Source organism: Heterocephalus glaber, unplaced genomic scaffold, assembly GCF_053883595.1.
Source record: "Heterocephalus glaber isolate CG9 unplaced genomic scaffold, H.glaber_assembly_v1.0 deba00001444, whole genome shotgun sequence".
In the NCBI taxonomy this organism is placed as follows: domain Eukaryota; kingdom Metazoa; phylum Chordata; class Mammalia; order Rodentia; family Bathyergidae; genus Heterocephalus; species Heterocephalus glaber.
Genome location: NW_028258297.1, coordinates 21,247,501 through 21,265,084, shown reverse-complemented (window position 1 = coordinate 21,265,084; position 17,584 = coordinate 21,247,501). Strand labels below are relative to the sequence as shown.

Sequence of the window (17,584 nt, the reverse complement as noted above, 5' to 3'; positions counted from 1 at the left end):
CCTGTTTCTTCTATTGAATGTACATGTATTTATACAGTGTCACTTTATATGTGTCTATTTTCTAAGATTAAATGTAGAGAATTGTTAAATTCAAACCATTCCAAGAATACAAAGTGTTGATCAACACAAGTGGTACTGCATAATAATCAGCCCTAAAGAGGGTTCAAGAGGGTCAGTCAAATATCCTAACAGAAAATTTGACTGCATAGATTCAATTTCTCCCTGCTTAGATGGTAAAAATATATGTGACATATTGCATCCTCTAATGATACTAATGTGGCATATATAAGTTTCCAATATTGCTAACACTCATGACAATTTGGAAAAATAGTTGCAGGAATTTCCAACCTGTTAAAAGACTTGAACTTTAAAAAATTCTGCTGATGTAACAAGGGAAACATGACTATTAAATTATTGTCCAAATGAATGTTCAAATTTGAATTTTTTATGCGGAGCTGCTAATTCTGGTGGCCTAACCAAGTTTCACACTGTCCACATGCAGACCCAATAACCTCACCTAGTTAAGACAATATTTTTTAACTTTGCAAAGGAATTACTTACTGTTAGTCTAATCTTGGAAAGCTAATAAGTGAAACATGAAAATATTAATTTAATATTTTTGTTATGATCTTAAGGATATTTTTGAAAAATAAGTTTTGACTCAGGAGTTTTGTCTCATTTTAAAGACTTGAAGCTTATGTGGGAATTTATTGAAATGTTTAGAAAAATTTAACTAAGATTCTAATCAATGATTGAATGGTTGAATCTGACTTATTAAATTTACAAGATTTGCTTTATTAGCTGTTTAAATGGTGTACAAATGTGTAGAGAATTGCAGTTAGTAGAGTTGTACATTTAATAAATTGAGCATTAAACAAAGAATAAATAGCAGTGAACATTATATTTTATGTACCAAAGTCTCTCAAGCAGAAGGAATTTAGAGATGTCTGCTTGGCACTATAAACATGGTAAATGCCTACTGATTTTCTAGATTAAGCTACCTGGCTCTTTCCAACAGGAGAACTGTTTACTTTTTTTCTGATATTTTCTTTTCACCTACTAATAACTGCCTCGGATGTAGTTTCTGCGGCTTCTCCTTGCCCTTGCTACTGCTGGCACCAAATTGATTCTCTAAGAACACAGGAACCATAGGTCAAGGTTAAATTTTAGACAATCCAGCAGCTCCTCAAACTGGATATTCTTGAGGATATTTTAGTAAGTCCTTCTAATGAATCTAAGCTGTCAACAATTAAAAGTTCCTGGGGCTTCCACTGTGCCATCCAAATTGAAGAGGAAAACATTTTTTTGGAAGCCAACTTGACCATGTTTCTCCATGATCATCAAAGCTCTGAGCTCCCCATTTTAAGTATGAGTTATCTACAGAAAATTTGGAGCCCTTCCTGTGTGGTGTGAGTTTCCATCATGGCCACTCAATCTGAAGTGATGTAGGTTCAAGTGGACCCGGAGGTGGCAGTGGTGATGGTAGCAGGCAGTCAGAGCACTGGAGACCAGAATTTTGGGACCTTTCTCTATGTGAGGATGTGAATAATTGGATTTTGCTCCGGTCACTGTCAAGGCTAACACTTTTGCCATTTTGCTTTGTCCTGGCTGGCCAATGTAGTTTTGAAACAAAGGAGTTTCTGAGTTGTTTGGCACTGACTTGGACCTAGCATCCCTTACAACTTGTGCAGTTTAGATCAGTAAACACAAAGCTTGATACAGATTGTTAATGTGGGGACTTCAATCTTGGCCCTATCTCTTCTTATGAAAGTAAATTGTAAAGTATCAGAGATATGTTCATTTATCCATCTTGATTTTGGAGATCCATCTAGTCTCACCTCACTATAGCATGTTTGGCCTGACGTGGAGAATTATAGCAGTCTATTCCCATTTACTGTTTTCCAAACTGCTGAACTAAAGGATCCTCTATTCTTGGTATCCTGGATTTAGCAGTGCAAACAAATAACCTTTATGGCTTGGTTGCAAAGAGGAAATCTCAAACAGATTGCACCTTGGAAAAGATGATCATGATCCCATTTTTTAAATGATGACATTAACTCTGAAGTGTTTGCAATTTTTCTTAAGCATAGACAACTCCTTCTAGCTCTTGGCTATTCCCAGAGACTACCAAATCAATAATGATAATAATAATGACAACCTTATAACAAATGATATTAGTAGAGTGGTGAAGACCCAGTAAACTTGTGTTTAAACCTCAAGTTCACTACCTACTATCTCAAGTCCACCTCCTCACTTGGCCTCTGGCAGGTTAAATGACCTATCAATGCTCTTATTTAAAATCAGGAAAGCCAAGCGTGGTTGCACATATTTTTAGTCCTAGCTGAAGTGAAAAGATCACTTGAGAATACAAGTTGAAAACCAGTCTGGGCAACATGGTATGACCATTTCCCTATCTCAAAAACAAAGCTCAAAATTTAAAAATCAGTAGAATAGAGGTAATGATACCTATGTCATGGGCTATTGTGCAAATACTAAGGGTGTAGAAAGTTACTCGATAGATGGCAAGTGTTCAGTAAATGTGTTATCATTATTAAAAGCTATTGAAGATGGGTCGTATGGTAAGATTCCATGTTATAAAAGCACTGTTTACTCTAGGTGATTTAAAGTCCCTCCGGGGCAGTGTTAAAAAAAAAAAAAAAAGCATTGTTTATCTATTATCTGAAAGTCTCACTCTCATCTTTCCTTGTACTGTGTCTGCTCAATTTGGTATAGTTAATGGCAACTACCTTGCCCATAAACCCAAAATATTCTGTTATCAGCTCTACTCTACCAATTTCCTGAGTATTCAGCTCCTCAGCTCAGAATACCAATTGTGGAAAAAGTGCAATGAATTATAATTCATTTCTGATTGCAGTGATCTGAACCAAACACAAAACCTAGATGATCCAAGATGATCTGGGCTTTGCAATTTTGTGCATTATGTGATCTGGACATATAAAACAGGACTATCTTTGAATTTAACATAGTTTTCTTCCAATAAAACAGAATTCTTTTAATTAAAAACATTTTTTAAAAGTTCAGTATGTGTAATTGTTAACACCTGCTATGTGTTACCGACAGATGTTTCCTACCTACCTAAGGGAACTGTTATAATTATTCTACATGCTTACTGAAATGGCATTTACCAGATAGTTGGGAAAGTTTACTTAGAGACTTTGTGTGTAACGTTTGTATTTCTTTTAATCCCTTCCCCTATTGCTGTCAGTCCCCACAAAGCAACCCTAACCCAGCTCACCCCAAGTGCCCTTCTGAGGGGAACAAATCATTAGTAAAATTGGCATTGATCGTACATATTTTAGTCTTCACAATGTTACTGAAATTAAGTCATATGTGTATAAAAGAATTGTAAAATTTACCTGTAGGTATTTTAGCAGATAATTCTTCTAGTGCTCAATATGCCAGTCTTATATTTTTATTATAAATGTAGAACTATACCTCTTAGAAAGATAACACCCTTCTAATAGCCTGTCTTCAAAGGAGGCTGTGGTAAAAATGAGGGGTTTTTTTCCCCTGAGGTCTTATAAACAGTAGACTTTCAAAATTCTTTATTTATGATACTAATCACACAATTACGTACAGGCAAGTGTTAAATATGACACTGGTTTCAGGCAAATAATGAGCCAATTGCAAACAATGAACAAAGAGAGGCAGCTCCATTTATAACCGCTGTTTCAACAGAGCCCTATTGTAATCATAGCAATCTGAGGGTGACTCATTAATTAATTGATGTTCTTTTTTATTATGTGCTATTGAGTTAATGAGTAATTTGTGTGAGATAATTCTCCGAACACATTGATGACTTGAGATATTTTCTGGGGCTTCTATACTAATGACATGTTGAATAGGTATAAGATAGTGCTCATATTTGTGTGCTCATTATTAGCACAGTTGTGATGACTTAAGTGATCCAAAGACACATTAAAGTTACTGGATGTATGAAATACCCCACTTGTGTCTGTAGGTGTCTGTGTTCAGGAAAAGTCCTGTCACATAGTAGGAGCTCAATAAATGTCAATTGAAATAATGGCTCTATCAATCCTTTGCCTTCTATTTTGCTAAAGTGCATTAAAAATCCCATTTTTAAAAACATCTGTAATGGTGTTTTTAAGAAAAAGTAATGATTGAGAGACTTTTGCTAAAATTGTATTCTGTGCTAATGGCCTATTACAATAAACACGTAGATTGTTTTTGCAACTTACTGAAGTGAACACTAAACATGGTTGGCCTATATCATTTCTATGAAATTGTTTAAGTGATTATTCCGAGAGTGGTTTGCCTAAAGTGATAGTTAAAATGAAACCACTTGTGTATGTTTTGCTACAGATATAATTTTCACCACCCTGTTTCAATTAAGGCATACCATGTCTCTCTTGAAAATGTGGGATTAAGTTTTTTGTTTTCATTCATTATACAGGAAATAGGAAATTTCAAATTTAGTCTGATGACAGTAACTCAGTTGCTTTCAGAAAGATCACTGAAAATTCGTATAAATGTGCAAAAATGATACCCAGCAATTGCTACGATCCTTGGTAACAGTTTCAACTTCTCCACAGAAGTAAATGCGCCACCTATCTCAGATCCCTGAAACATACTCCAGTATTTGGAGAAAGGTGCCCTGTCCATGTGCTTGCTGGGGTTCACCTCTAGAAAGCCGGTGCTCTTACACACTTTGTTTTTCCTGTTTTCGTAGACTTTCTAGACCTCATTTTCCATTTTGCCAGTTGAGTGCAATCAAGTAGCAGAACACCCCTTTTATGAAAAACATAAATCCAAATATTAAAAAGTGAATGAAAGAAGCCAGCAGATATTTATTAAGCAAGATGAAAGTGAAATTACAAACACAGGTCAGCTTTTAGACTCAGCACGATGGTGGACTGGAGATACCCAGTCGTTCAACAGGAGCAGCCTGTATAAAAGCAAGGGAGGGAGGGGCTTTCTTTGCTTGAGAAATCTGAGCTCCTCCACTTCCTTCTGGAGCACAGGATGACAGGCTCAGTGACGTCAGGGCTGCACGACACAAAGGGGAAAGTTGACAGCAATTGAGGGGCTCTGAGTTGTCAAGACAATTAACTCAGTATTTCAGGTCAAAATGCTACTATTTATGGGCAATTAGCTGTAAAATAGCCTACAGCTGAAAAACTAGGGCTGTCTTGTCTCACAATTCCATGGAGATTAAAGGTAATCCGAACAGATTAAGGCTTAATCTTTAATCCAGGTGAGTAATTTTGTTGGGAGTAAAAAGTATTAAAATGAATCCCCCAAGGATTAAACAAAAGGAGTAATTGTGAAAATCTTGTTCGGACTTGAGGTGGCAAGGATAGTTGAGCAGCTTCAGGAAGCTGAGAAAATTTTATTCCTAATTTACAAGGATTTTTTTTATGTATTGACAAATATATGCAAAACCACTTAAACTTTAAAAAGGTCATTTGAAAAAGATACTGACAAAGTTTCCATTCCTATGAATGTCAAACAACTGTTACTGTGGACTAACAGAGCTCTGTTATAAGAAATCACTTCTTTGTTGTTTTTTTTTTCTCCCCTTGACTTTTGTTTTGTTTTGTCTGTTTTTGGCTATGCAAGTCATACATCTTCATGAAACAAGTGTAAGGCTCTAAGGGTAAAATAATAATTGCTTTATGAACCCAAATGGCTAGCTTTAAAATTCTTTCTTCAGTATATCTCAAATTTTGGAGACATGTGACTTCAACACTCTTAACCAGGAAGCATTTGTAAAAATACATGTCATTCACTTCTCACAGAACCATTTTCTTAAAAATAAGAGGCAATATTCAGATTCACATGCATGTTCAACATAAAGCTTTGTTTGTAAAACAACTCAAATTTACACCAGCATTATTTCCAGCTTTATATTTTGCCCCCAAACCAAAAATTTAGTGATAACATTTAATTTTCCTGTGTAATGCATACATTGGCCGGCAGGATAAGTAAGTATGCAAATAACAGTGAGAAATAATGTTTCCTAAATGATGAAGAAAAAACTAAAGAAAAGGAAAACCCACAGCACCGTGTTTGCTGTAGAAAAATATAATCCATAGTGACTGTTTAGGGTTCGGTTTGTTAAGAAGTTCCACCCTCAGGAGCAGTGGCCGAGTGTGAGCAACTGGAAGAGGTGATCACATTCTCTCTTTATTTTTCTTGATACTTAAATAATCACTTTCCATAATTTCTATTTCTAGAGCTTTCTTCTTTATCAGCTATCATTTAGGTAAGGGGATAATATTTCACCTTCCAAAAATGGAATGACAGAATTTCAGCCTAAGTGTAATATATTCTGAATTGGTAATAAGAGCAATGAGAAGGGACAACATATCAAACTCCAAGGGTTCATTTCTGAACATTAAAATAAATCGGAAGTAAATACAGAAAAATAGATAATCATCAATTCTCAGCTTGTAATCAGTCCCTTCGTTTCTTTTCTTCTAGAAGATTCTACAAGCATCGTGTTGCCGTGACCACACTACTCAAGCACCATCTTAGCTTCAATGTGCGTTATTATGACTTCAGTAGATTCACACTCAGATCTTTTCAGTGCCATAAATTCACTAAGCAATAAAGTTATTAAAACCTTAGCTCCTGGGAAAAAATCCAGGCAACATTTATGCAGGAAATTTAATGTGTCATTTTAAAATTATCTCCTAGTTCTGGTAACATTTTTTAAAGTAACCTTTTGGAAAAATTTTACATGATACCCAAAGGCACTAGTTCACATAGGTGGTGTAGCCGAAAAAACTAAAGCTCTTCAATAGGTAAATAGCACACAAATGATATTAAGAGGATAACTGTTAAGCTTTAAAGATATTCTAAAAATGGCACTTTTCATGTTGGTATAAAATAAAAGTGCTTTAAGATGAATTTTTATGTATTTTTTAAAGCTGATTTTTAACCCCCTGAAAATAGGGGGTTATAATGAGAACACTGATAGACTCTAAATCGTAGTGGCAAAAAGTAGTGGATGTCCCTAAAATGCTTTGTGTGTCTTTATTTTTTAGTATTTTTAAATGTTGATAGACTTGCTTTATCTATCTGTGTATCATTAGTGAGATTTGCTCTTTAATTCTTTACTAGAAAGTTACAGCTCATTTAAAATAGCTGGTAGATACAGAAAGCATAAATATATAGTAAGTTTAAACACTGATTGTACTAAATGCAACAATACAAAGAAGCAAACAGAACACAAATGGTAACACAATAAAACTGTATTACATTTGTGCTTCAAATATTACAATACATTATATACAATAGTCCAAAATAAACATCTCATGCCAAGTGACACAAAAACGAATAGCAAGCAAAAAAATCCAGCAATATGTACATTACTTTTTTTCTTTAATAATAAACATTCAACTCTGAACTGGGGCAATTTCACTACATACAGATGCAGTCCGCCTTTTATTCCATATAACCATCCTGTTTCCCTATATCTACGCTATTCAGTAGGTTCCGGTGTCAATTCTTATATACATGAGGAGCAAAAAAGATAAAAGAATGTAGTGCTTTGTATTCTTAATGGGGTGATGTTGATAGATCAGCGAACCTGGGGTGCGTAACCTTCTTTCATTAAGCCTTCCTCGTAGTCTGTCTGGCAAAGGATCATGTTATTCTTTAAGAAAAATTTGTCTCCAACACAAAATCTGAAAATATTAAAAAATAAGGTGTGTTAAGACTATTTCACTCAGATCTATAGATTTGAAGACTTATTTTCCTAATAAGAGTTTCCCATGGTAATTTCCCCAATGTGAAAGCTTGGCTTAGGAAGTGGCCTTCATTATCAAAATCAAAACCAGTCAGTTCATTTAATGAAACATTGCATACAACATTTGAAATTCCACCGTTATATATAAAAACTGTAGGAACATCAAGGTAAACACCTTGGGGGCACCAAGGTTGATTTGCTTTCTTTATGTCTTTCCTTTTTTCCTTCTCTTTCTTTCTTTCACTACATTGGAGAGAGAAAAAAAATAAAAGAACAGACCTTTATTTACAAGCAATAAAATAAAACAAAGAATGGTAATTATATTTCTCTGCTGTGATTATGAAAGATTTCATCACTGGCCATTTACCCATTTAATACAATTGTAGAAGACATTCAAATGAAGCAAATGATTAGAAAACAGCCAATTCTAAAATGTTCCACTTAAAAACTCCTTTTACTCTGTTGTTAAAATGAATCTGAGTTCTAGTAATTTGGAAGTGCTCACTCTGAAGGGAAGCCTGCTTTAGATCCAACTAAGAAGAAGAGCTCAAATCCTTTCCTTTGTTTGGGACAGATTCACCAACTATTAAATAATAGATGTCATTTCTTGGATCTTTTCCAATTAAACCCAAGGAAGTAAGCTGTATGAACTAGTTAATATGGACGATAAATAAAAATAGTCTCCTGCAGTTAATTATGCATTTTAGTTTATAAAGCATTGTTTAATGTGGAAGATTGTAGTGTTTTTAATAAATAGTCTTTTTGTATAATTTCCAATGGGTGACTCTTTGGACACAATTAAGGTCAGAAATAAATGCTTGTGCTGTTTCCAGTACATTTAACAATATAGTAACTCTGGGAAGATCTGTATATACATTTAATTGTAACAATTTAACCTTCAAACAGTGGTGTTTGGTAGACTTGACCCAGTAAAACTCCTTGTAATTATACAAGTTGACCTAGCTGATCTTTGATAGTGGTCTCTCTTTATCAGATAGTCAATTTCGAATGATGTTCAGGCAGAAATCGTGGTGGATAGATTAAATTGTGCAATGAAAGCCACCCTTTAATGTTTTGTGAAGTTGAAGGTTTAAGGGAATAGCAGTTGGACTGATTTACATTTGCAAAGATTGGAATGCTAGGCAAACAGTGAACCTATTTATTTTCCAACTGGGTAGCTTTGGAAATTTATCCTTATACTAGTTAAGTAGATAGAGGGGGAAATAGTGTAATAAAAAAAGTAGATTGAAAAGAATTAGCTTTCCTCTTAAAGGAAAATTGGTCTGTTTATTTGTGGAATTTACCTTTTTCCCCTGGATTACTGCCTGCTGTTGTTGTTGATTGAAAGTACAGTGTATGCACTGATCTTGAAATCCAGGAGTTGCTCCTGGTCAAGGCTATTGGACACAATAAACATTTAAGTTTGGAGCTTTATGTGTATTTTCTTTGTATTAGTCGCACACATGTGCTTTAAATGTTGCATTTAAAAAGTTGCGATTGAATAAACCAGTGTTTGTAATCCCCATCACTAAGAAATGTTGAATAAATGAAAATATTCGTAATGTTGGACTGGCTGCAGTAGCCAAATTATATATTTCTCTTTTATTTGGAATTATATAAGACAGTATATAGCATACTGTTCAAAATCATCAGTTAACTTTACTGTTAATTTCAACTAACAGGAAATAAAAAACATCAAAAATAGATTTAATAAAACACTTGTGTGTTCAAAAGTTGATGTTACTGAATCATTTTTCTTAACAAACAACTAATCTGAAAATACTCTTTTATCGTTATATTGTTTTAAATTTTGCTTTAATTTGTTATCAAATCTCTGAATTCCATTAGTCATCAAATAAAAATGGTTTTCTGTCATGTCAACATGTCCTGCCATTTTTTTCTTACTTTTAGAGGCTTCGTCCGAAATTTAGAACATTTCTATTTGTACATGCATAAGTTCCAGGCAATTATAGTGAGAGAGTATAGAACCAACAGCTGGGGAATCTGGCCCCAGCCCTGTCACTATACTTCACGCTTTCCCTACAAGAGAAACATAGCACTGGGGTGTAGAGAGGTTCAAACAAAAAGTACATGAAAGGCAGAGAGGTGTATTGCAATGAAAATGGTTCAAATCCCAGCCTTCCACCTGTGAAAACTGAAGATGAAACTTCAATTTTTCTTGTCAGTAATGTCAGTCATTTTTGTAAGTGTATAGCAAAGAATAGAAATGAAATACGTAAAATCTTACCACAATGATTGGAATATAGGTAAATTAGCCACCTTTTGTAAATTGCTTACCATGTGCTAACTCTAAATATGTATGAAGTGTGATAAAAAATACAGTGAATGTTTAAACAAACTTTTTTTAAAATGTTGTAACAGATGCATTGCCATTAATCAATGCCCTTGAAAGTACTCCCCTTCACTTCAAACACACTTATTCAATCATTTTTCTCACTTTCTGAAGTGGTTCTGGGAGTTCTCTGGGAGTGTCTCTTTGTGGCTAACTTAATGTCCTGAATTGATTAAAAACATTTATGGTGATTTCTGTCAAATGAAAACGTTATGGTATGTCTTCATCCACCTTCTTCACCAGACCTAGCACCGTGTAACTTCTGGCTCATCCCTAAAGTTAAAATGGCCATGAAAGAGAAACGTGCTGAGCTAGTACAGGCCATGGAGGCAGCCAGGACTGGGCAAGAAGAGCACTTCAGAGCTGCTTCAGGAAGTGGCAGGGATGAAGGGATGAGTGTGCTCCAGGTGAGAGGGAGCATTTTGAGAGGGGAATAATGGCAATGCATCTTGTACTGTAATATGTTTTTTAAAAATTTAAATATTCATCCCATGTTTTCATCACCATATATATATTATATATATTATTCCTTACATCCAAACTAGAAAGTATTACCACTGCCTTTTGCAGAAGAAAAATCTGAGACTTCCCTGCAGAATTTTAAAAAATTTGTCCAATGTTCTATACCTTGATTATATGTAGAAGAGGAAGAAAAATAACCCAAGCCACTTTGGATTCAAGACTCACGCTTTTACGTATGGGCAGTAAAGCATATAGACTACAAGCATAATGTGAAGGTTGAACAGTTACACAAGCTTCTATATTATTATTATTATTTATTGGGATAACTTTTACAAAGTCTGCCAACTATTCAATAAGATGTGAGAGATCTCATGCACATCTCACGAACAGTTTTCAGACAAATTTCTCTATTGAGAGAAGGGGGAATATATTTATCTAAAATAGTCCTACTTAAAATATTTTTGCTAATATGCTGTCAACTATACAGTACATTTTATGTGCTTTTCCATTTAAACTTAAAGGTCCAGGTGAAACAGAACATGGTTAAGAGTGTCTCACACATATAACTAGAAAAAAGAAAAAACTTTGACAGGTATGGTTAAGAACAGATTATGATTGCTATGCAATTAAGATTGGCACTCGCTTCTTTAAAAAGCTCCAAATGTAAACATGAGGATATTAGAGAAATAGCTATGTAGATATTACATGTTTAACAAAATAATCTATCACTGTGATTTTGTAAGAAAAGCTAATTTTCAGGTTTATATAACTTATATATATTCTAAAACACATATTAATACATTTATATATAGTAAAATAGAGATGGCCAGAGGATGGTATAAATACATTAATGATACATTTTCAGTAAGAGGCACAAGTTATACACTTTTTCTATCCCTATAATGCTTGTGAGCAAATTCACTGTCTTTTCCCCACTGATAGTCCAGTTTCATTCTGTATCTCCTTCCTAACATTAGCCATAAACTTGTAAATTATTTAAAATCAACCTCACTGTAACTCTGTGATAGCTCTCACATTTATATTCTCTTCATCAGGAAATAAGATACCTCCACAGAAACAAGCTTGAGTCCAAAGGGTAAAGCCTCATTTTGCAGGCTCAAATCTTGAGTCTTCTAACTCCTAGCTGTGTATTCTCGGGCAAGTTACTTAAATTTTTCTGTATGATAGTTTGCTTATTAGGCCACTAACAGTCCCTGGATATGGGTGATTTCGAGAATTAAATGAGTTAGTTTATGTAAACACTATGAATAGTGCCTTTATATAGTTAGCACTATATGAGAAATTTCTGTTTTATTAATGATAAGCTTTTTATTAATAAAAAAGATTATGTACACTGTTTCCTAGACAAGAACATTTCTCATTTTTTCTATCTACTTAAATTATACAAATTCCTTAGTTTCCATTCCCTCCATTAATATTTCCTGATCTTCTGATCTTTCCTAAAGCAGGTATTTTTTGGCATATCATTTACCTTGTCATTTCAAACTTTCTCATCAATGTGTAACAGGTTTCGCAATCTGCACAGCTGAGGTGAATTCCAGTGAATCATATTTCTTTTGAACCCTCTGCAGTACCACCATAAATGTCCTACAACTTAAGGTTGATGTGCAGTCCATAGATGTTAGTTGATACTTTTATTTCAGAACACAAGAGTTTTAAGTAGCAGATGTATTTTAGATAAATAATTTAAATTTGTATTTATATTGTCTTTCATCAGTGACATCCTCCCTTTACCGCTTCATCTCCTCTTAGCCATGGCTTTACATCCCTTCTGAACTAGTAATCTCAGCATTCTCAGCTGCTTCTCATTGCCTGAGCAACTCTCTCACTCTGCCATCTCCACCCCTGGGCATGCTGTGCTATCTGCCTGGAAACCTCTTGTCTCCAGCCCCCTCATCCTTCCCAGTCCTTGTCACACCCACTGCCTCTACCCACCCAGTCCTAGGGAATTTTGTCTTAAACTCAGCATATCTATCAGCACTTTGATGCATCCCCAAACTCCAGGATGATGCTGTCTTCCCTCAATGTAGATGTATGATCTATAAGTCTTTGCTTCTCCCATGGCTCTGATCAGACGAAAAAAAGGAAAGAAACTGGATTTTATCTACTCAACTTCCACAGGGCCCAGCATAGTGTTTCTATGCTTTATAAAAGAAAACAAAACAGTATGTAGTGCTACGTATTTGGCTCCCCAAATTTCATTACAAATTACATATTTTCCCCCACCGTTATTCCAACAGTGCAGCCATTACTTATTGTTACTGAGTTTTCCAAGGAGGAGAGACTTATTCACCTTTTAAAAAATGAACCCATTTTACAGACTTTTCCCAATTTTAAATCACATAAATTTTCACAAGAGAAGCTCAAAATAATTCTTCTCTGGTTTCTTTTTAAAATAGAAAAGCCTTAATGTTTTAAATCTAGGATTCCCATGTTTAGTCATAACCCACTAAAAAGTCAAAGATCTATGGAAAGGGCAGTAAATTCTTAAAGTTGGTTGTTGTTGTTGTTTTAAACATTCAGAAGTGCTTTGGACCCTAACGATATTTTGATTTTAAAAGTTAAAAGGCTGAATAAAGTCAGAAATATTGACAATTCCCCAATTTCAGATGCCAGTAAAGTTTACTTGAGAGAAAACGGCTGTAGATTACCAATTTCCCTTATGCTTTCTTTGGAAAAGTGCGATACTGAGAAAATGATTTGGGTGCAGAAAGCATAGGGCTGTGTGGGATATGAAATTGCTAAGAAACTGCCCCCACAAATGACAGAGCAGGAGAATCTCCTATGTTGAAAGCTTTCTGTATTCAAGGTAACAGAATTTGTCTGCTTTGCTTGACAAAGATTAGTTGACTTCTTGCATTAAAGAAGTTTGTCTTGCAGGGGCTGAAGTGACAAGACAATAACTAAGTGCTAATTGTGCATAACCAGCACCAAAGATATGCAGCCCATTATGGCATGTAATAAATGAAGCGAACACAGAAATATATTAGGTACTTTAATAATGATACTAGAACAGTATTTTGCAGCAATAAGAATGTGAACAGTTTTAGAGCCAAAATTTAGGAGTATTTGTCTTACTTGACTAAGTTCTTCTAAGGAGACAGACTTAATTGTGAATGCAACTTTTTATTTCAACGGGGAAATAAAATTGATAGACGATTTGTAAATAGTATTAACCACCTACAATTACTTTGCATCATAATCGAATTTAGGCTGAGTTTAGCACTTGAATGATGTTTTCATTTTCTGTGTAGAACATAGATAAAACAGGTAAACCTTCCCTAACAGAAAAATGGGCAAAGGGCATAAATAGGCAGTTCTCTAACAGAAGAAATACTAGAGGCCACTAGTAAGCAAATAAATACCAATTAAAAACTATAATGAGGTACCAACTTTCATCCCTAAAAGTGAAAAGAATTTCTCTAAAAATAATTTCAGGCTGGGGATTTAGCTCAGTGGTTCCGCCACCTGCCTTGCAAACGGAAGGACCCGAGTTCGATCCCTGGTACCAAAAAAAATAATAATAATTTCCAGTGTTAGAGCATGTGAGAGGGAATTAGTAGTTTTCAGTGTGAGAAAATTGGCATAACTTTTGGGGAGAACATTTTAGCAACGTGTAACATAAGCCTTCAAACTGTTGTGCTCTTTGTCTAATTGATTATCCTCCTGTGAATTTATCTGGACATGATTTGAGGATTTGTTTATAGAAGCTGTATTAGATTGATAATATAAAAACTTCTGAAGAAACAACTTACACATCAGATAACAGAAGAGTGCTATAATATGCAATGGTACAGCTGTAAACCTGAACACAAGATAGCTTAAAATACTTTGAAAGAATTTTAAATGATGGTAAAAAAGGAATTTAAAATAAATAAGAAAGTCCATACTTCAAACACTAAGATTCTTTTCTGTTACTTTTTTTAAAAAACCTGCTTAAACATGGGAATAATATAAAGTAGATAGTATGTATGATAATAGAAATAATAGAAAAAATTATAGTTGCCTAAACACTGAAATATTAACATATCTTCTTTCAGAATAGTGAGATATGGGATAATACTGTTCTTTATTGTTTTTTATTTTCTAAATTTGCTCTTGTGAATATGGAAGCTTTTATAAGTAGAACAGCAGTAAAAATTATTATTGCATAAATATAACTGATATTAGTGGCTGTTAATAGTGATTCAATGCAGCAAATAAAATAAGTTATTCTAAATTTATACTAATACACCTTTAAAATGAACATTGTACCCATGTATATAAATGTGTCTGTATGGGTCTGTGGATATTTGCATCTGTATATCTATATTCTCACTAGAAACAAAATGCATTTGTTACTTTGATTCCAAACATTTGCTGGGAAGAATCAGTATTGAAGATTATTTCTTATTATACAGGTAAAGGTGACATCACAGAGTATATTGGGCCACATTCTAAGCTTTTACATTTGGCAAGAGGTACTACTGAGATATTTATCTTTTAGAAAAGTCAAATCCGTGTAGTAGAATTTAATCAAAGTATATTATAAACATGAAAGTTTCAAAAACTTACTGTATTCCTAGTACTTGATATAATTTATTTTATTTAATTTTCAAACTTTGCAAGTATTAGGATTTCTATTTTGTGGATATAGAAAACAAACTCAGAACAACATCCCCAAGATCACACAGCTAATACATGGCAGGGCTGGAATTTGAATCTAGTTCTTCCTAGATGCATGATCTTCTTTACTATTCTACAGGACCTTGTTTTTTAAAAAAATCTTTGCATTGACCAGGACTTTCTAGGGGAAATCACACAAACTTGATGGAACTAATATTTACTGGTTATATACTATGTTTCTGTGTTTTCAGAGATTCTACCTTCATTAAAATTTATTAAGTATATAATTTTTAAGTATTATATTTTTACTATATATTTATTTTAATGTTCTAAATTCTCTGGATTTATCACATGAGAGAGTATATACCTCTCTGGAAATAAAAGTATAACTTTTAATAAGGAAAAAAAGTCAAATTCTTTTGAGTTGAAAAAATTCTGAAATTGACTAATTCAGCTCTTACATTACTGTTTTCTTTCTTTCTTTCTTTCTTTCTTTCTTTCTTTCTTTCTTTCTTTCTTTCTTTCTTTCTTTCTTTCTTTTTGTATCAGAAATCGAACTCAGGGCCTTGCACTTACCAGACAGGTGCTGCATTGCTGAGCTACATCTCCGGCCTCTCATTACATTACAAATAAAGAAAAATGAGGCCAGGAAAGGTAGACTGGCTGACTTAAGGTCACACAGACAATTTGTGACAGGGCCCATATTAGAATTTAGGATTCTAGATTCATTGTGCAAAATTCTTTCCGTTGCTGCTTTCCAATGCTGTTAATTGTTCATTATTAGCTCTATTTGGTCCTGTCCCCAAAGAGATTTGAGACAATTTAAAAAGTACATATAGAACACGGTTAAAATTTCAGAGAAGATATCAAGATAAAGGGAAGCTATAAATATAATAAATTAGATGGAAACAAAATACCCATTACAAATTCTGGTATATTTTCTTGAGTGCCCATTTGCTTGCTCACAAAAGTAACACAAAAGAGTAAAGATATTTTAAACTAACTCTTAAAAAGATGGAAAAACAATAAAAAGAATAAGAAATAATAAGCCCCGAAGTTAACGTAAGTATTCCTCGATTCAGCACATGCTCTTACAGGATGCATTTCTTTGCAAGTTGGTCGTAAGACCTTCCATTTTCATGCCTTTTTCAGGCAGTGACGGCATTTTTGCAAAAAACAAAAAAAATCCTGAGATTAATTACCACTTAAGTGAAGTATCCCCGTATCGTTGTCACCTATTAAATCAATACCAACACGAAGAGGTTTTCCATTTTTGAGAAGCCGGAAAGAAACCTACTCACCTCTGATTACAAAGCTGACAGGCGAAGCAGTCCAGGTGGTAGACGTTGTCCTTGGCTCTCATCACCATCTCAAAGGCAGGGATGAGCTTACTACAGGCCGCGCAGTTTCCTGTTACACCGAAGAGCCTAAAACAAAAAAACATGCTTTTCTTCAAACTCCAGGAAATCTGAGATTGTGCATAGAGAAGACATTAATATTCCCTGTAAAGCTATCGATACACAATGCCTTACGATGTACACAAGTGTGCTTCATCCTAGGTGTATATATAAATATTCTTCTGCAATACATCCTCGGTTGACACTTCTTGATGAAAATCACATCGTGTTTGAAAAGCAAAGGTAAAAGCAAATACATCAGGAAGCTTATATAACTGCAGACAAATAGAAGTCAACAAGGGTGAATTTACAGCAAAAATGTACCTGTTAGCATATACAATAAATACAAAAGCAATGTAACTTTGATCTTAACATTATATGTTAAACATTTTAGTTGGAAAAGGAACCCATTTGAACAACTCGCTGTTTTTTAACATCTAGATACTAAAAGGTTTGCCATTATTATTAAAATACGTTTATGAACAAGCCGTTTAAGTAGTAAAAAAAAAAAAATACAGAGGTGCATGAACCTTTTGGCCCTGTACCATAGCTACAGCTATGATTATGTTATTCAGGTAGCATATTAAAGTAAATGAGGCTGTAAACTATATAGCTAGATCAGGGGCTGAAGCATAATATACTGTTAGAACCATTGGACTTGTCCAGAAAGAAAATATTTTTTTAAAATCCAATTTTCTGTAGATATCTGAAAATATTATTGTAATGATCTAAAAACAGTGCTCAATAAAATGTCTTATCACTTCATAATAAAAAGAAAAAATATTTTATTCCATTTGCATTGGCAATATTTAAACAAGTCCCCTTAAAGTTGTTAATGGTGGTGAAGAATCATTACAAGTAATATTTTGTGCGTAGTAGTTAATGCACTTTGTAACTAGGGAGCAAACTAGATGAAAAACACCACATCTGCCAGTTTTCTTTTTTCTCTAGCATCAGGCTGACAGGAGAAAAATATAATGGCTCTCATGGGAAAGAACAAATTAAAAGCAG

At 34.1% G+C, this 17,584-nt stretch overlaps 1 protein-coding gene across 7 annotated transcripts in view; it reads right to left on the bottom strand.

Annotated features, from left to right (window-relative positions):
• Positions 1–4,809: 4,809 nt before the first annotated feature.
• Positions 4,810–17,584, bottom strand: part of Lmo3 (LIM domain only 3) — a 59,803-nt gene continuing 47,028 nt past the window's right edge. For all 7 annotated transcript variants that reach the window (XM_021259142.2, XM_004845809.3, XM_004845813.3 and 4 more), the window contains 2 exons: positions 16,478–16,603; positions 4,810–7,673 (listed from right to left, as the gene is read on the bottom strand). In XM_021259142.2, coding sequence (XP_021114801.1) covers positions 7,568–7,673; positions 16,478–16,603 — 232 coding nt within the window. In that variant the 3' untranslated portion in view covers positions 4,810–7,567. The remainder of the gene's footprint in view (positions 7,674–16,477; positions 16,604–17,584) is intronic.